Genomic DNA, 19734 nt, shown 5'->3' with positions numbered 1-19734 from the left:
AAAGAAGAGGAAAAAAAAAAGTAAAGAAAATAATAAGGGAAAAACCCAAGACACACTTCCTATGGGAAAAAAAACAACAGCATGTAATTTCTGTCCTTGACGGAATGTATTAAATAAGCAAACACCCCAACAAGCAAAACAAGTACTACAATGTAAAAATATTAAGAAAAGAAAACCCTCTCACATGCATAAATGAAAGATTGCACACAAAGAACTCACATCTTTTCAAGCTTCAACAGTAAATATTCTGCTACTCTGTATTAAATACTGCATGGTTTGCGCAAGCTAAGATGAAACTACATCATGAATCATTTTGCATTTTCTATCATTATCTACTCAAAGTCCTGCCTACTGCACCTCTAACCATTTCATTAAATCCAGTGATACAGCCAACACTCCCAAAATAAACTTAGATTGTATTGCAGTTTCACTTAACAGTATATAAAATGCTGTGTTGTGACAGGTATCAACTATCCATTAGATACAGAATCAATTTTTCTTAAGCACTACTCACTGCTTGCTTTTCTTGAAGCTAGAGACTTCTGAAAACTTTATTCTTTTTTAATTCTTCAGTCTGATCATCTTAGCTGACCTATCTTCAATCCTCTGATTCTTCCTTCCTACCAGTTCGTGTCTGCTTTTGAATCCTTCTAGTGAATTTTTCATTTCAGTTATTGTATTTTTCAATTCCAGATTTGTGTGTTTTCTTTAAAATAATGATTTCTGTTTATCGATATTGTATATTTGGTGAGCCATCATCCTCATACTTTCTTATTTATTTATTTATTTATTTATTGACATTGTTTCCCTTACTTCTGTGAACATTTTTAAATGTTTTATTTAAAAGCCTTTGTCAAGTCCAATGTCTAGCCTTCTGTGGGGACATTTTCTTAAAAAAATTTTTTTCAATGTTTATTTATTTTTGAGAGAGAGAGAGAGAGAGCACAAGAGCATGGGAGGGGCAGAGAGAAATGGAGACAGAGAATCTGAAGCAGACTCCAGGCTCCAAACTGTCAGCACAGAGTCTGATGTGGAGGCTCAAACCCACAAACCAGGAGATGGTGAACTGAGCTGAAGTCAGATGTTCAACCGAGTCACTCAGTTGGGGTGTCCTCCTGTGGGGACATTTTCTATTGATCCCCACCCCCCACCCCGCTGAATATTACCATATTTTCTTAGTTCTTTGCATATCTTGTAATTTTTTTTATTACAACTGGACATTCTAAAGAATATAGTGTGTCAATTGTGAATATCTGATTCTACTCCTGACCCAGGCTTCGTTGTTGCTGTTTGCTTTTGTTTGTTTGCTTAGTGACTTTTCTGAATAAATTCCTTAAAGTCATGTGAGACTGCTGATGTCTGCCTGGTTAGCTTAACAGTCAGCTAATGATTGGACAGCTACTTCCTTAGAAGCCTAGAAACAATGACTTTCCCAGTCTTTGTGTTTGGTTTTTTAAAAATATTTTTATTAATTTTTTAACATTTATTTATTTTAGGAATCTCTACACCCAATGAGGGGCTCAAACTCACTACTCCAAGATCACTGCATGCTCAGCAGACAAAGCCAGCTCAGCGTCCCCTCTGTCTTTGCTCAGGAGCTCTGTGTGTGGCATACCATCAATGCTTAGCTAGGCAGTTGACATCTATGCCTTAGTCTTCACTTCCTGCTCGTATAGAGCTGCAAGGTCAGACATCAAGGAGGGTTCAAGGCCTTCTCAGGTCTTTCCTGGGCAGGTGTATACCGCTGGCTATGTACACAGTTGTCCAAATGTGTTTGGCCTTGGAGAGCTCCCAGGGATATGTCTGAGCTTTTCAAAGCCTTTATAGACATCTCAGGCCTTAGCCTTTCTTTTTAAGCTTTTTGTTTTAGCTATTGTTTGCTCCTGCTGTTATCTACCACCTCCAGGCAGCCACAGAGTAAAACAAGAACTTCTAAATATTTTTGACAGCACCCCCAGCAAAAGACTTTTTGCTCTGAGTCAGGTCAAACAAAGACAAACTTGCAAGTGAGATCTTCCAAGGAACCACAGGATAGGTCAAATAATTCCAATTCTCTGGGTTTGGGGCCTCGAAGGAACTTGAGTCCCATTCTGCCTCCTCTGGTGGATGCCAGGCTGCTGATTTTCATCATGGTTGTGGGATGTGGCTTTCCAAGACAACCGTGAAGTTAGAGGGAAGGGGTTCAGGATAAGACAACTTAACACACTATAAAGCTTACTCTTCTTGAAGTTTAGCTGTTTTTATTAAATAAAAACTCCCCAGATTACTTCAAGACTTTGTTTAATTTCTAGAGTTCTGAAAATGGTGCTTCTAACCATTTTTTAAGCAAGTTTTCTCATTTCTTTTATGAGAAAAAGAGAAAACCTCTGGAGGTCTTTATTCTGTCATTTCCCCTGACATTCCAAATTAATTTTGAGTTAAAATGTGCTAAATTTTCTCAGATGTTTCCTGGGATCATACCTAAATATTTTTGTATATATACTTGCGTGTTTGTATTTCGTTATTAAAGTTACCACACATTTGTTTTGGAAATAAGAAGAAATAACCTTGGCTGTCCTTATTATGTAACAGAGTGTGTGTTGAAGCTGTGAATCCTAGCAGAGAGGGTAGGTGGCACAAATGAGCCTAGAAAGATAAGTGGGAGTCAGATCATGAAGGGTCCTATCTACCATACTAAGGAGCCTTCACTTTATCCTGACCATGAAGTTACTGGAGGATTTTTCATAATGGGATTGTCATGCTAAATGTTGCATTCTAAGAATATCCTTTGGACAACAATGTGAAAAACTGTGGCAAAGGGGCTAGAACAAATTCAAGAAGCAGGGTAAGGGTTTATCATTGGATATGGATGGTGGAAAAAGAGAGGAGCTGATGATGAAATCCAGGTTTCTGGTTTGGATGTCTGGGTGAATGGAAGTCTCGTTGGCTATTTTTTGCATTGGATATATAGGGAAAAACTTAGGGCAAGACAGTGAATTGTATTTTGGACAAGTTGATATTGAGATGTCAATAGGATATTCAATTATAGTTTTCTGGTCATTGAACGGTTAAGAGGGCCTGGAGCGCAAGAGAAAGTCCTGGGTGGTTAGACAGGGAAGTGCTTATATGGAAGTAAAACTGTTAGGAAGATTGTGCAGTAGAAAAGGCCCAGGTCCATAAACATAAGGAACACCAACTTTGAGGGCAAAATGGCATAGTGTTTAAGAACACAGGCTTTGTGGCGGGGGGCACCTGGGTGGCTCAGTTGGTTAAGCATCCAACTTCAGCTCAGGTCATGATCTCTTGGTTCTTGAGTTTGAGTCCTGCCTCGGGCTCCATGCTGACAGCAGCATGGATTCTGCGTCTCCCGCTATCTCTCTGCAACCCGCCCCCCTTGCTCATGCTCTGTCTCTCTCTGGAATAAATAAACATTAAAAAAAAACTTTTAGCATTTTTGTTAGCATGGTGACCTCAGGCAAGTTTTTACCATAATTTCTACATTTTACAGGTGTAAAATGAGCATAAGAATAGCAAGTTAGAACAGTGAGAGATCTGTGAATAAACAGCTGTCCAAGAAAGTAAAGAGGAAAATACTATGAAAAGAAGGAGGACCTCTAAGATACAATAAGAAAATTTCAAAGAGACCTATGATGTCAAATTCTGCAATAGAACTGTAAGATAAGGTCTGACAAGCGCCTGTCTTTAAGCAATTAGTAGCCTCACCAAGAGCAATCTCCATGGAATGAAATGAACCAGACAGTAAAGTGTTTAAGAGTGAATAAGGGTCAACAATGGCACATCCTTCCCTCTTCTCACCTTGCTTGTCTCTCCCAGTAGATGCTTCCTTGAGGACAGTGAGTTTTGGATCCTCTTCCACTTTGTCCAATCAATTCCAGCCACCAATGGGATAATAGGTCGCACCAGGTTACCTTTAACTCCTCCACATTTGCGCCTCGCACGCCATAGGCGATCTAAGTAACTGAAAATACGAGAACTTCTACCGAGTCCCTAATTGGTAGTATTAGGGGCCCACAGCTCAGCACCAAGCATAGCTCCATTTCTTCCATGACCGCTTCGAAGAGTGTCATTTCCATCTTGGCCGCAAGGTGGAGCCCACTTACGTAGGGACATCAGGTCACGACCCCGGAAGCACCTCCTCTAAAGAGTCCCCGGCGGAGATGGCGGCAGCGGCGGCCCGAGGGGTGCTGTTGCCCGCGGCGCGGCGGCGACTTTGGGGTTTCACGGAGAGGCTTCCGGTTGGAGGCCCTGCCAGGAGGGTGAGCTTATTTTCACTTGTCTGGGTGCCGCGCGAGACCGGGCCTTTGCCGCCGGAGCCCGCGCGGCGGACCTGAGTCGCGGGCGCCCGGCCTAGCGGCGGAGTCGGCGCCCCGCACCCCCACGGCTGGTGGGGCACCGGGCGCCCGTGACCTGCCGGTGAAGTGTGGGATGACACTGTTTGCTGACCCTTTACCCCGCAGATGCCCAGGAGTCATAAAGAGTGCGTGTTTGTGACTAAAAGCACAGTGGTTGCGAATTGGGAGAAATTAAAAAGTGAGACTAGAGTTTTCTTTTTTTTTTTAATGTTTTATTTATTTTTGATACAGAGAGAGACAGAGCATGAGAGGGGGTGGGGCAGAGAAAGAAGGAGACACAGAACCAGAAGCAGGCTCCAGGCTCTGAGCTAGCTGTCGGCACAGAGCCTGATGCGGGGCTCGAACCCACGAATGTGAGATCTGACCTGAGCCGAAGTCGGAGGCCTAACCGACTGAGCCACCCCGGCGCCCCGAGTTCTCTTTTTGTCTAAGGCTGAGTTTCGTCCTCAGCTGTGCTTCCTGCGAACCCCGGGGTAGCTAAAGGACAGTTTTGTCTGTGTGTATATGTTTTTCTCATGAGAACCTCTAGCTTTCTCCAAGGTCTGTGGGAGGGACTTCAACGCGTGTCTGTAGGAGAAGAAAAATTGCGGACAGGCGAATGGTCCGTAGGAAACAAATCAGCCAGAGTATCTCATGAGCATCTGCCCTTCTTCCTATCTTGTCTTTTTCTACCTTTTCCAAAACTTTTTGCTTTTCTTGAACAGTGAAATCCTAAATCTCATTCTTTTATAATGTACAGATATTTTTACAGTTTTCTTTCCCTTTCTTGGCTCCCCCGTCCCTGGTTCCCTCTATAATGAATGTTAAACTTTTTTTTTTTTAGGAGAGGTACTGAAGTAAAAGCAATTTCTCTCTGGGTAATGATTATAATGCTTGTTTTCCCTAAAGGGAGGGCATGTTTGCAGGCTTGTTAGTGGCTTTAGGAGAGTTAAGGTTCCTAAGCCATGCAAAGGGGTGGATCCCAGTGGAACAAAAGTTGAGGAAAGAGTATAGAGCCTTTGGGGGTAGATTTAATTTTCTCCCCAACATTTAATATCAGAAGAGTGATGTGTTTTGCTCCCTCTCTCCCACTCCTTCACCCCCAACCAGTCACTATATTTTGGAGGGAACAGATGGAGAAATACACAGGCTGCTACACAGGTTGTTCTGAATGTTCCCGAAACACGAGTGACACGTTTGGACAATGGACTCCGGGTGGCGTCTGAAGACTCTGGGCTCTCAACATGCACAGTAAGTGACCCCAGCAACCACTCTTGAAGTGTTCGATCCTTAGGAGAGGGCAGATATTTATTTTAATCTAAACTTTTTAGTTGGATGGTGGTTGAAAAATAGGGGCAGTTGTTTGGCCTTGACAGGTGAGTCTCATTTGTGAATCTTTCTTCCTGTGATACTTCCATACTGGATGCATATGTGCTTTGTTTAAGGGTCTACATCTAGTTCTTGGAGCCAATTATGTGTTTATTGTTAGCGTTTATAATAACGAAAGAAGTACATTCTCTAGGCTACTCTGTGCCACCTGTTTTTGCATATACTGTCTTATGTGATCTTTAAAGTTTTTATTTTTAAGTAATACCTGCATCCAACGTGGGGCTCAAACTTAAAACCCTGAGACCAACAGCCAGATGCTCCGCTGACCTAGCCAGCCAGGTGCCCTCTATTTGTCTTTTAAAATAGTTCTTTCTAGTAGGCAGGCACCAACACCCATTTTACAGTTAAGGGGCAAGCTGAGAGAAGTTAAATGGTCTTGTTCAAGTCACACAGCTAAAACACGACAGAGCCAGGATTTGAACCTAGACTTTTCTGGCAGTCTCTGATGTTGTGTGTATTGTAGCTGTTAATTGGCTGTAGTAACAAGTGTGGCTGAAAATCTGGGTCCTCCATGAAGCTGGCAAGCAGGTATTTTAGCACCCAGCGGTAGCCTAATGATCAAAGTTTTTAAATCTCCTAGTTCCTTGGAATGTGTTATCGATCCACTCAAGTCAAGAAACCTGTAGTGCTAAGACTGGAAAGCATTTGTTAAAAAAAAAAAAAGAAGAAGAAGGCGACTGCTCCTTCTCCATCTCCCCAGAAGAGAGAAAGTGATGTTTTATTTAATTTTTCCTTGATTGTTTTCAGGTTGGGCTCTGGATTGACGCTGGAAGTCGGTATGAAAATGAGAAGAATAATGGCACAGCTCACTTTTTGGAGCATATGGCTTTCAAGGTCAGTTGCAAGCCTTTATAAAAAAGCGCTTTTTTTTTTTTAAGATGCATTAAGCACAAAATACCATTCTAAGGCAAGGAGAACTGCTTCAACAGTATAATTTATTTATTTTAATCTTTTCTTTTTTCCAGGATAATTACCTGTAGTACTCAAAGTTGTTTTGTAGAGTTGAAACAAGGATTTTTCTCTTGGGATGTCAGGGTCATCTACACCACTGATGCACTTTAGGAATCAGATTTGGTCCTTGCATGAAACTGACCTGCCTTATGTCCTCATATTCATTGCCTGAAGTCTTTAGAATAGATGAGAGAGAAAGGAAGGTATCAAAATTTTCTTTTCTTTTTCTGTTTTGTTTCAGGGCACCAAAAAGAGATCCCAGTTAGATCTGGAACTTGAGATTGAAAACATGGGTGCTCATCTCAATGCCTATACCTCCAGAGAGCAGACTGTATATTATGCCAAAGCCTTCTCTAAGGATTTGCCAAGAGGTATTGTGATTATGTATACTGCAGATAGGTAATTTTTACAAGAGTTTAAAAATAACCTAGTACTGGTTTAATATGTCTGTTGTGAAAGAGTAACCCCCAGAAATGTGAAAAAATGAACCAAACTCTGGGTGGGGCCGGGGGGATACCTGTTTTTCCTCCAAATAGGACAAATGGTATCAAGTAGTTATAGGCTGCAAGGCTTGTGCCAGCCTGGCTTGGTTGAGTGTCTGACTCTTGATTTTGGCTCAGGTCGTGATCCCAGGGTCATGGGGTTGGATCCCACGTCAGTGTGCTGATGTGGAGCCTGCTTAGGAGTGTGTGTGTGTGTGTGTCTCTCCCTCCTTCCCTCTCCCTATACCTCTCCCCTTCTCTCCCCCACTCTCCCTCTGTCCCTCCTTCTTGTGCTTTTTCTCACTGTCCAAAAAAAAAAAAGCTTTTCTCCAGAGCCACTCCTATGTAGGGAAATATTTTTAATTGTATGCTTTTTACTGCCTCCTTTTTCCCCCTTCGCTTTATCACTGTAGACTACTGGGCTTTTTAAATTTTCTGTAGTTTTTATTTATTTTATTATTTTAAATGTTTATTTTTGACGGAGAGGGAGCGGGAGTGGGAGGGGGCAGGGAGAGAAAGGGAGACACAGAATCCAAAGCAGGCTCCAGGGGCTGAGCTGTCAGCACAGAGCCCGACTCAGGGTTCGAATTCACCAGCCTTGAGATCATGACCTGAGCCAAAGTCGGACGCCTGACAGACTTTGGCTCAGGTCATGATCTCACAATGGGTGAGTTCGAGCTCCACGTTGGGCTCTGTGCTGACAGCTCAGAACCTGGAGGGAGCCTCCTTTGGATTCTCTCTCTCTCTTCCCTTCCCCTGCTTGTGCTCTCTCTGTCTCTCTCAAAAATAAACATTAAAAAAATTAAAAAACAAAAACCACCTTTTTTTTTTTTACTGCATTTGTACACTTAGTTCCTCATCTTGGAGTATACTTCTTATTTTCCTTTCTATTAATTTTTTAAAAATTCAACTTAGAATAAAAAAATCCCTACGAAAAGAGATCACACATTTCTCCTGGTTGCATCTGGCACCCCCTGGTATGTTTTATCTGAACTTGTTCTGTTTTGTTTGGGTTCCACATGCAGGAGATCTGCCTTTTTCTGTCTAACTTCACATTGCATAATACCCTCGGAGTCCGTCTGTGTTGTAGCAAATGACAAGATTTTATTCTTTTTTTGTGGCCGAGTAGTAGTCCATTGTAGAATATTCCATTCCACAGTTTCCTTGTCCACTCTTCCACTGATGGACACATGTTGTTTCCGTATCTTGGCTGTCATAGATAATACGCTGCAGTGAACGTGAGGGTGCACATATCTTTTGAATTAGTGTTTTTGTTTTCTTTGTATAAATACCTGGAAGTGGAATTGCTGGATCTTCTAGTGTCTTTTATTATTGTTATTTTTATTTAAAAACATTTTTTTTACATTTATTTATTTTTGAGAGAGTGAGACAGAGCATGAACACGGGTGGGCAGAGAGAGAAGGAGTCACAGAATCTGAAGCAGCCTCCAGGCTCTGAGCAGGCATTCAGCACAGAGCCTGTTGCGGGGCTCGAACCCAGGAACTGTGAGATCATGAGCTGAGCTGAAGCCGGATGCTTAACCGACTGAACCAGTCAGGCGCCCCTGGTGTCTTTTATTTTTAGTTCCTTTAAGGCGCCTCCATACTTTTATAGAGTAATTGCACCAATTTACATTCCAACCAACAGTACTTAAAGGTTTCCCTGTCTCCATATCCTTGTCAGTACTTGTTTTTTGGTGTCTTTTTGTTAACAGCAATTCTGACAGGTGTCAGGTGTAGTGGTTTTGTTTGGCATTTCCCTGATGATGAGTGATATTGAGGATCTTGTGCTTTTTGGCCATCTGTCTGTCATCTTTGGGGAAAATGTGTATTGATATCTTCCCATTTTGTTTTAAGGTTTTTTGTTTTTTTTTTTAAGTTTTTTTTTATTTTGGGAGAGAGAATGTGTGACCATGAGCAGGGAAGGGGAAGAGAGAGAGAATCCCAAGCTTGGGGGCTTGAAATCATGAACCATGAGATCATGACCTGAGCCGAAATCAAGGGTTGGAGATTTAATTGACTGAGCCACCCATGTGCCCCTTGATCATCACTATCGGTGTATTAGAACTTTTTTTAAAAGTTTACTTATTTATTTTGAGAGAAAGAGCATTTGAGCCGACTAGGGGAGGGGTAGTGAGGGAGGGAAAGAGAGAATCCAAGCAGTCTCTGCACCAGCATTGCGGAGCCCGACTTGGGGTTCAAACTCATGAACCAGGAAATCATAACCTGGGCCAAAACCAAGAGTCGGATGCTTCACGAACCGAGCCACCCCGGCGCCCCAGTGTATTACAAATTAAATACATGTACTGTGATACTAATAAACATAATGTGTGTTTTTTAATTTTTAAAAAATGTTTATTTTTGAGAGCGAGGGAGTCTGGGGGAGGAACAGAGAGAGAGGGAGACACAGAATCTGAAGCAGGCTCCAGGCTCTGAGCTGTGAGCACAGAGCCTGACGTGGGGCTCAAACTCCGGAACCCTCAGGTCATGACCTGAGCCAAAGTCAGACGCCTAACTGACTGAGCCACCCAGGCGCCCCTTAATACATATAATATTAAATATACACTGAAAAGAAAGATTCTGATTAAAACATAAACTCCAGGAAATACGAACTTCCCCTTTAGCATATACAGACTAGACTACCAATCCCCTGTTACAGGAGTGTCTTCACAGAGGATTCCTCTGTCTTTGGCCTTTTCCTCACTCATCATGGCTTCTGGTTCTTATCTGGACAGAGGTTTTTATTTGGTTTTATATTTTTTCCCTTTGGTCACGATCTCTGCTCCAGCTTGCTTCGGCCTAGAATTCTGTTTCATCATGCTGGGCAATCTATAGGTAATTGGGAGGCCGTTGATATTTGAACATAATTGCTTCTGAGACAAGGCCCCTTAAAGTGAACCTGAAACAAGAAATGAAAGTTTTCAGTAGAGTAAAATGAAACTAAAGATTATTCATGTTTTATATTTGTTAAAATTTAGATTGTGATTACAACTAGTTCTTTTTTTTTTTTTTTTTTTTAATATATTTACTTTTGAGAGAGGGCGAGCAGGGGATGGGTAGAGACAGAAGGAGGGAGAGAGAATCCCAAGCAGGCTCCACACCGATAGCACTGAACCAGACACGGGGTTCAAACCTCCAAGCTTTGAGATCATGACCTGAGCTGAAACCAAGAGTTGGACACTTGACCATCTGAGGCACCCAGGTGCCTGTATGAATTCTTCTTTTGTTTTTTTTCTTAATGTTTATTTTTGAGAGAGAGGGAGCCTGAGCAGGGGAGGGGCAAAGAGAAAGGGAGACAGAATCCGAAGCAGGCTCCAGGCTCTGAGCTAGCTCTCAGCACACAGCCCGATGTGAGGCATGAACTTGTGAACTGTGAGATCATGTCCTGAGCCCAAGTCAGATGCTTAACCGACTGAGCCACCCCGGTGCCCTGGTGAATTCTTAAAGAATAGATTAGGTTTTTCCTTTTTGGAAAACCATATAATTTTATAGTATAACATGATATCCTTGAGTTTACTTTTTGCAAATTAGGGCCATTCTTATACAAATGAGGGCTTAATCAGTTTTTCCCAGGGGTCACTTTTAATCCTTTGGTAGTAGTATGTATCTCTTTTGGGATACCTGTCCTTTTCTTCCTATGTTAACTTTCCATTTCTGTTGGATCATAATTTATCAGTGACTTCGTTAATGGTGAGAATGTAGCCAACATGGATCAGATGGTTGGGAGCAGACACGAGGATTAAGTGGGGAAGGATATTTGAGAGGATGCTAATTCTGTAAGTGGTTCATGGGGGTGTATTTTAGACTGGTTTGTATTGGCTTGTTTGTACAGCAGCATCACTGCTGTGGGAGCTGGGGTAGCAAATATTTGGGTGCTGTGGATCCTCTGTATCTACTAAATGTTCTTATACAGATAATTTTCTGATTTTTTAATTTTCATAAGGAACAAGATACACGCGTGTCATGTTTAAAGTGGTAGAGTCATTACAAGTGTTGGGAATTTTCTCCAAGTTTTTCTTTACCATAGGGGTTTATATTTTACATTTTTAATTTTAATGTACTTTTAGGCATATGGAATATACAGTAAATTTGTTTCTTCCTAGTTTAATCATTTACTCAAAATTGAATGATGGTCAGTATCATGGTTTCTGATGCTAGTTTAATAGATTTTAATTTTGAAAATTAAGACTCGTAATGTTTCTTGTTTTATAATTAGCTGTAGAAATTCTTGCTGATATAATACAAAACAGTACATTGGGAGAAGCAGAGATTGAACGTGAACGTGGAGTGATCCTTAGGGAGATGCAGGAAGTTGAAACCAATTTGCAGGAAGTCGTTTTTGATTATCTACATGCCACGGCTTATCAAAATACTGCACTTGGACGGACAATTTTGGGACCAACTGAAAATATCAAGTAGGTATAATTCTCAAGATTATTTTTGGGGAAAACTTTGAGTTTTGAAAGTTAACAGTCAGACATTTCAATGTAATATTTCCTCCCTGATAAACTGAATGAAATCATAGGTAGCCACATTGTAGCCCCAGGTGTGTGGGCCCATGGGTAGTACTGAAATAACACGTGAACGTATCGGTTCTTTGTTCTTGAGATAAAAAAGTTGAAATTCTTCTTTAACTTTGTTGATACCTATTGTCTATATCCTATTTCTGACTGCATTTAACTTACAGTATCTTTAAGGTCCAGTTTAATTTCAGGTATAGTATATGAAGATCTGTGAAAAGTTTCCTTTTACATTGCTTTTCTGACCCCATTTACAGATCTATAAATCGTAAGGACTTGGTGGATTACATAACCACACATTATAAAGGGCCAAGAATAGTGCTTGCCGCTGCTGGAGGTGAGTCGATTTAAATTTCTGTCACTGAGTGATGAATCACTAAATTCTACTCCTGAAATCAAGACTACACTGTATGTTAACTAACTTGAATCTAAATAAAAAATAAATTTCTGTGACTGTTCTAAACACAATCATAGAGTGTTGCGCTTATTCGTTTGATCCTGTTGGGAGATGTCCTGGGATTTTCTATCTATAGAGCAAATTGTTTGGTATGCTATATAAACAGAATGTGGAACACTGGAAATTGACTTTCTGTCTTTTCATCAGTAGATGAGAAGGTTAAAAAACCTATTAAAAAATAGACTTATAGACAGAAGTGTACACATATAATTTGCATAGAAGGGGCACATGAGGTCATGACACTTGGAGGTCAGTGTGCTAGCGTATGGTGATCTCTTGGGATTTTAAGTTATTTCTGGAGAACTAACTTCACCCTCAGGTGTGAAATAGATATGTTGTTCATTCTTTGCTTGGTTCATTCAGTAGCTCTGCTAATTACTGAGAAGGGGGAGTGTGTAGGGAGCTATGAGAGTGTTTAAAGGGAATCCAAACATGGCAGTGGCTTCAGGACAAGGCTTCTTGGGGATGTTTGAAGCCAGTAAATAAAAGAAAATTCACATTAGATTCTGCTAGATTTTGAGGCAGTCTGAATGTAGGCAAATAGTACATTTTATTGGTTTCCAATTTTGTTTTCACTTTGTCTTTTTAGGCCAAACAAAGATAGATGGAGTTTTCTTTTGTGTAAATTTAATTTTTCTGTCTTTAGAACTGACAATAAGGGGCGCCTGGGTGTCTCAGTCAGTTAAGCCTCTGGCTTTGGCTCAGGTCAGATCTCACGTTTGCGGGTTCGAGCCCCGCGTCAGGCTCTGGGCTGACAGCTAGCTCAGAGCCTGGAGCCTGTTTCCGGTTCTGTGTCTCCTTCTCTCTCTATCCTTCCCCGTCTCATGCTCTGTCTCTCTCTCTATCGAAAATAAATAAAACATTTAAAAAAAATTTTTTAAAAACTGACAATAAATTAAAATTCCAGTTGCACTAGTTAGACTTCTGAGCTAATTACTTGGGAGTAATGGAGAAAATGGAAACGAGGGTTAATGATCTCTAACAGTTTATTCAGTAGTTTCTCAAGCTGAACCTTTGTAGAGCTGGCAGCGCCCTCTGAAATTCTCTGGAGAGACAGTGTTTCTAAAGTGGCTGGTGCCGACTGGGGTCCACATGCGAAACTGCCTTGGAAACATGGAGACTTAGGCGAGGCCTTATCCACTGCACTGGGGGGGTCTGCCGTGGCACGTGGACACGATGGCTTTTTGGTTTTTTTGGAATTAGTAGGTTCATTTCGACCTTGCTGAAGAATGGCCTGTCCTGTGTTAGTTAGCATTTTGTCTTTTTAGTACATAAGTGATGATGAGCCTTATAAACAGTGGCATCTTAAAATCAATGAAAGACCAGACCCAGCCTCACTGAGAAGTTTCCTGGCTCCCCTGCCTTGTGGATGAGGATCAGGAGAGGTGTGGGAGCAGAAGGACTATCTGGAATGTCTGATCGGGAGGGCAGTAGGTGACATGAATAAAGCAGTGGAAGTTGGTGTTGTCACGGGCTGAGAACTGCGCGTGTTCGTGGTTTTTTACTCTGCTTGTCATTCTTGGAGCTTCGGGGTCTCCATGTTGTTTTGTTACTGTCTGGATTGATATTCAAGGTGGCTCTTCTGAAAACATATGATCACACACTGTCTTGTTTTATACCCCAGATTTGTTTGGAAAATAATGGGTGTGAGTTGTGCTTTTACATTCTAAAGGAATGTAAGGAATGTTTCCTATAAATAATTCATGACCGTATTTTTAAAAGCACTTGCACATGCCTAAGTTTATCCTTGTATTTATGGGTTTGTTTTTTTTTTGAGTGAGTGAGGGAGAGGACACAAGTGAGCGAGGGGCAGAGAGAAAAGAGGGAAAGAGAATCCCATGATGGGCAAAGAGAAAGAAGTGGGGTTCACCCGATGTGGGCCTTGTGTTCACTTGAAGTGGGCTCGAACTGATGAACTGTGAGATTATGACCTGAGCCAAAGTCAAATGCTAAACTGACTGAGCTACCCAGGTGCCCCTGGAATCTAAGTAATCCTCAAATTTTGGAGGGCCAGCAGTGAATGTTTGGATAGCTCTGGATTTACTCAGAAATTTAGATGAAATTCTTTTGGATTTTCATTGCTGTATTCTGATAGCAGAGCTCAGAGAACAAAGCATATTTATGTATCCAGCCTTCTTTAAATGAGATACAGCTCATATTTATATTCTTTTCTACTTCAAAACAATTATTGAAGAGGGACTTTTGGCTAATTTGCATTCTAGGACTTTTAGTAAATATAACATCGTTTTGTATAAAATGTGTTCTTGTCCAGCTGTCTTATCCTGAGCAGTGGTGTGTTCATTGTTCCACAGAGCGCTGTGCCGCCGCCTTGCGGCAGCAGGGCAGCCATGCTGTGTGAGCTCACTCTCAAGTGGCTTTCAGTGAGTGCACGCAGTTGTGTGTAACTCTGATCACATGGTACCACCTTGCGCTTATTGTGAAGTTTGGCAGCTATTGGTCTGCTGTAGATTGTATTGCTACTAGATCTATGAAATATTTTCCTTCAATTTAGGAGTTTCCCATGATGAACTGCTTGAGTTAGCCAAGTTTCATTTTGGTGACTCTTTGTCCACACCCAAAGGAGAAACACCAGCTCTGCCTCCCTGCAAATTCACAGGAAGTGAGGTAGGGCGACCCTCCTTAGCTAGTATTTAGCCCTTTGGGTTTCTTGGGTTGTATTTATGAATGAGTGTACAAAATGTGCTTATTTTTAACAGGAGTAAAATGGAAGAAACCAGAGGCTTAAATTGAAACATAGAAAAAGGGAAAAGGATGGATTTGTTTATATTCCATGTTATTTAACTACTTACTTTCCTAATAAGGAAACAAGGTTTTGAAGGGAATGTGGTAATATGGTCTTTTTCTCTTTCACACTATGCCCAGTTATATATGGTGAGCTTTTATTAAAGTGTTTTTATTTTTAAAACCCCCCAGATTGTGCCTTTGACATCAGGTTTATTCCTAAGTTCTGCTCACATTGCATTTCTGGAAGTAGCTGTTAGAGCCAGAACTTGCAGAGAATCTGCTACTTGTCTGTCACCTCTGAGCCATGAGCTCAGAGGCCTAGTTTGCCACATTAGGGATGGTGCTTGAAGGAGTGTATTGAAAGTGGTCTGATGTTGGCAGATGCATAGAACTGTAGCATTGGTGGGACAAAAATAAGCCTGTGTCCCTATTAGAAAATAGTGTGTCACTGTTAGAAATTAGAATATTCCTGATTTCTGCCAGTGAAATAAAGCAATCCTTTTTGACCAGGAAACCATCTGGTGGCTCTGTCTGTAGTTAAGTGTTTGAGAGCAGACAGACGTGCATGGGGGGAGGTGGGGTAGGCAGAGAGGACAGTGAAAACGCAGGATTTGATCCCACAGACTGTGAGATCATCATCTGAGCCAAAATCAAGACTCGGACACTCAGGTAAGCCACCCAAGTGCCCCTGTAGTATTTCAACTCCAGATCTTTTGGTGACGTTTTCTTTCTAGAACTCAAGAAATTTTTCCAGATTAGTGTTCAGTCTAATGGGGCATGATGTGTTTCTTTCTTGTTAAGCCTGTTAGGCAGTGGCAGCCTTTTTTTTTTTTTTCAAGTTTATTTTGAGAGAGATGGAGAGGATGTAATAAGCAGAGGAGGCGCCGAGGTGGGGAGAGAATCCTAAGCAGGCTCCACGCTGTCAGCACAGAGCCTGACATGGGGCTCGATCTCCCAAACCGTGAGATCATGACCTGAGCTGAAACCAAGAGTCAGACGCTTAACCAACTGAGCCAGCCTGGCGCCCCTGTAGAGGGGCGCTCCTTTTTTTTTTTTAGACAGAAAGCAGGATTTATTGATGGGCATGAACAGGGAGGGCACTGCTGAGGCTCTCATGAGTGCAGAGCCCACCGTTTGTCCAAGGGGCCACGATTAGGGATGTATTTGATCCCACAACCATCTGGGATGAGCCGCTTTTCAGCCACCATGTTTTCAAACTCATCCGCATTAAACTTAGTAATGTCCCCACTTCTTGGAAATGTGGATCTTCTGGCGGCCAGGGAACTTGAACTTGGCCCTACAGAGGGCCTCAATCACATGCTCCTTGTTCTGCAACTTGGTACAGATGGACATGATGACTTGGCCAATGTGGACCCTGGGGCTTTCCCCGCATACCTGTCTGGAGCCTAGATTGGAGAAAGCATGAGGCCAAACCTCAGTGTCCACCAGAAAAAGCTGTCTCCAAGGTCCGTTAGGGCAACCCGTACAATCAGCAGGCTGCATACAGGGGCACTCTTAACCACAGTTGTGGTGTCTTTGTTTTAACTAGATTCGAGTGAGGGATGACAAGATGCCTTTGGCACATCTTGCAATAGCTGTTGAGGCTGTCGGTTGGGCACATCCAGATACAATATGTCTCATGGTTGCAAACACACTGATTGGCAACTGGGATCGCTCTTTTGGCGGAGGAATGGTAAGTGGTTTTAAGAATAATTTTCTGTATGACAAGGTGGAGCTCTGTCTTGAGTTTTAAAATACAAACTGATCCTGGAGGGCATCCTGGGCCAGGAAAGATTTTTGTGTGTGCCATAACGTTTGTAAATTGGATAATTATCAAAATTTGAATAAAGATAGAATTCAGTGGTAGTACCATTATCTGTGTTAATGTTCTAGTTTCAATCGCTGTTTTGATGTTAATCTCCTTGGTTTTTTAGAAGCATACACAAAAGAAATCACATCTCTCAAACAGTTGAAAAAATATGTTAAAGAGAAGGATAAAGCAAACATGGTAAAATAACAGTTGTTATGGAATTTGGATAAAGGAATTCCTCATTCTGTTTTTGTACCTTTTCTGTCTGAAAGTACTTCAAAACAGTTTGTACTCAAGGATTTCAACAAAATATACTTCATATAAACATTTTAGGCTTTACATGCAATAGAATTTTAAATCTTTAAGCATACACAGCCAAGAGCCCTACAGATTGGGTTGGTAACAGCAATGAATTATTTTAGAAGTGATGCAGCTACTGTGTGAATTACAAGGCTTCGTTGCTTTTTACATTGAGTTTCTCTGGGGGTACACTGGGCTGGTGAGAGCAGTATGGTTCTTGGTCTCATTGAATTTTAACTTCATATTTAGATGCCACTAGATAAAACTGAGACACTCCGCCTCTCGGGGCATTCACTGTTTGCCACAGAACTGATTTTGCTTGCTGGGAATCTGGGCACGTGTGCCCACAGTTCTCTCGGACGGTTTTTCCCTCACAGAATCTATCTAGTAAGCTGGCCCAGCTCACCTGTCACGGCAACCTCTGCCACAGCTTCCAGTCTTTCAACACCTCCTACACAGATACAGGATTATGGGGCATCTATATGGTTTGTGAGCCAGCCACCGTTGCAGACATGCTACGTATTGTTCAGAAAGAATGGTAAGAAAAGAAATCTTGTTTAGAACTCACACTCTTTCTTAAGAGAGTAAGCAGAGGAGGGGCAGAAAGCGGGAAAGAATCCCAAGTAGGCTCTGCACCAGTGTCAGCACAGAGCCCAACACAGGGCTCTGTCTCACAAACCGTGAGATCATGACCTCTGCTGAAATCAAGAGCCGGGCATTTGACCAGCTAGGGCCCCCAGACATCCCTAGAAATTTGTTTTTTGACCCTGTTGGTGATTAGTTTTGATGGTGATCTTAGCATTTAATCAACAGAAGACGACTAGCTAATTGCCAGGTTTTTATAATCACAGGTATTCTAAGTCTCCTGTGAAATTGACTTAGAGAAAATTCTTAATCTTGAAGAAGCAGATTACTTCAGAAAGTTCTTAAAAGTTTGCAAGTTACCTGGTTTGGAATGGTAGTGTTAGGCAGATGAATCTGAAGTTGCTATTGCTAAAAGAAAAACGTATTGTTTTACTCAAAACCATTGCTTTGAAACCGAGGCAGAAAGGCCTATGCATGCTCCATGGAAAACTTTCACTTCCCTCTGGTTCCTCTCCTTCACCATTCTCATATGGCTTATGGGGTGTGTGTGTAACTGTTAATCATTAGGGTTAAGTTAATTTAATTAGTAGGTAAGTCAGCTGGATTTTTTGTGAGAACCTAGTGGTCCACTGACCTGTATCTTATAGCAGATCAGATCCTAATATGAGGATTGATGAAATCTCAAGTGATTGTAGCATTTCTCAAAATGTGGTCAGCTTACATTCATGTTGTACTGAACCTCTGTCTGCAATCATATTATTGAAAAAAATCAGTGCCAGGAAAAGAATCAGTATTACTTTAGCTTTTGTGTAGCTATTGGGATCATTAATAACTTCACTACATTGAAATAATAATTTACATGTATGTTGTGCTCTAATATGTAGAACATAGTGTCTTGTCTTTGTCATTCATTCAGTCATTTCAAACCACTTGACATTTTGATGTTTCCAAATGCTTTTAGGATGCGACTCTGTTCAAGTGTAACCGAAAGTGAAGTTGCACGAGCCAAAAATCTTCTGAAAACAAACATGTTGTTGCAACTTGATGGTAAGAATAAAGACCTGAGTTCTATTTTCATATGGTTGGTCTGTAATTTAGTACTTAAGTTTTTCCTCCTCTTGTAAACAGGTTCCACTCCAATCTGTGAAGATATTGGCAGGCAAATGTTATGCTATAACAGAAGAATTCCCATCCCTGAGCTTGAAGCAAGAATTGATGTAAGTAGTGTTTAGCTACTGTGGGGCTTGTACAAAAGTTCCTTACTGCAAAAGCTGAAAGTATGTCCTACATTCCTGCTTTGGTTCTAAAAAGTTCCAGGTATAAAATGCGTCTTTACTATGAAAAGCGCTGAACGCTAGTATCTTCTCTATTTCAGGCTGTAAATGCGAAGACAATCCAAGAAGTGTGCACCAAATATATTTATGATAAGAGTCCAGCTCTTGCTGCTGTTGGTAAGCCGGACTCCTTTTCTCTGAAGTACAGAATGCCTAAGTCCTTGTCTTTTACTTGGTTTTAACTGCCGCCTTTTAATCCTTAGGTCCCATTGAGCAACTGCCAGAGTTCAACCAGATTCGCAGTAACATGTGCTGGCTTCAGGATTAAAATGCTCCTAATCAACATATTTGGAACCAATAGATTTATAAAGCTAACATTTGCAAGTGTTACGCTACCAGCCCCTTGGGAAAAAAATAACATATATACTTGGAACTCTGAAGGAAATACTGTATCAGACTTCGAAAGGCTATTAAGACCACCACAGTGAACAGAACACTTTGAAATTCTCAAAGTATAATTTTAAGAATGAAAATTTGTACAATATTTTCAGTTTTATTATAAAAATGCACATACAACAAAGATTGTCAGAAGTCATTTCTTGGCTCTGCTTGCATTCAGCACTTGCTCTTGAGCAGCTTTCTTTGCTTTTACCATCTCGACGAGTTCCTAGGAAGGGAGAAAGGTGTTAAATTGTGTTTGGTAGAAGTATGTAAAACATTCAAATTGGGTAAATCTGTATATTATGACACCACCGAAAAGGCTGAATTTACTGCCAGAGTTGGAAAGCTTTCTTTGTAATATGGGCCCTCATGACTATTGTGCTGTTGACATGAGCACACACACAGATAATTTAAACGGTAACGGAATCTGTAAACTCTAAATATGTACTA

At 41.3% G+C, this 19734-nt stretch overlaps 2 protein-coding genes and 1 long non-coding RNA gene across 5 annotated transcripts in view; 1 reads left to right on the top strand and 2 right to left on the bottom strand.

Annotated features, from left to right (window-relative positions):
* LOC115306426 overlaps positions 1-4000 on the bottom strand; it is a 10473-nt gene extending 6473 nt beyond the window's left edge. Inside the window, exon 1 of the long non-coding RNA XR_003915334.1 lies at positions 3796-4000. This is a non-coding gene — a long non-coding RNA (uncharacterized LOC115306426). The remainder of the gene's footprint in view (positions 1-3795) is intronic.
* A 135-nt stretch (positions 4001-4135) lies between these two features.
* Positions 4136-19423, top strand: PMPCB (peptidase, mitochondrial processing beta subunit). The gene is made up of 13 exons (XM_029927780.1): positions 4136-4256; positions 5442-5582; positions 6468-6554; positions 6913-7042; positions 11369-11567; positions 11930-12009; positions 14642-14754; positions 16424-16567; positions 17362-17522; positions 18531-18616; positions 18698-18786; positions 18945-19020; positions 19107-19423. Exons 1-13 carry the CDS (start codon positions 4158-4160, stop codon positions 19169-19171), a joined length of 1470 nt encoding a protein of 489 aa, XP_029783640.1. The 5' UTR covers positions 4136-4157; the 3' UTR covers positions 19172-19423.
* The window catches only part of DNAJC2 (DnaJ heat shock protein family (Hsp40) member C2), a 39145-nt gene continuing 38751 nt past the window's right edge, over positions 19341-19734 (bottom strand). For all 3 annotated transcript variants that reach the window (XM_029927752.1, XM_029927759.1, XM_029927769.1), the window contains one exon: positions 19341-19510. In XM_029927752.1, the coding sequence (XP_029783612.1) occupies positions 19436-19510 (75 nt within the window). In that variant the 3' untranslated portion in view covers positions 19341-19435. The remainder of the gene's footprint in view (positions 19511-19734) is intronic.

The sequence above is a fragment of the Suricata suricatta genome, chromosome 2, assembly GCF_006229205.1.
Source record: "Suricata suricatta isolate VVHF042 chromosome 2, meerkat_22Aug2017_6uvM2_HiC, whole genome shotgun sequence".
NCBI lineage: Eukaryota > Metazoa > Chordata > Mammalia > Carnivora > Herpestidae > Suricata > Suricata suricatta.
The sequence above is the reverse complement of the archived record's forward strand: the minus strand, read 5'-3'. Positions and strand labels throughout refer to the sequence as shown.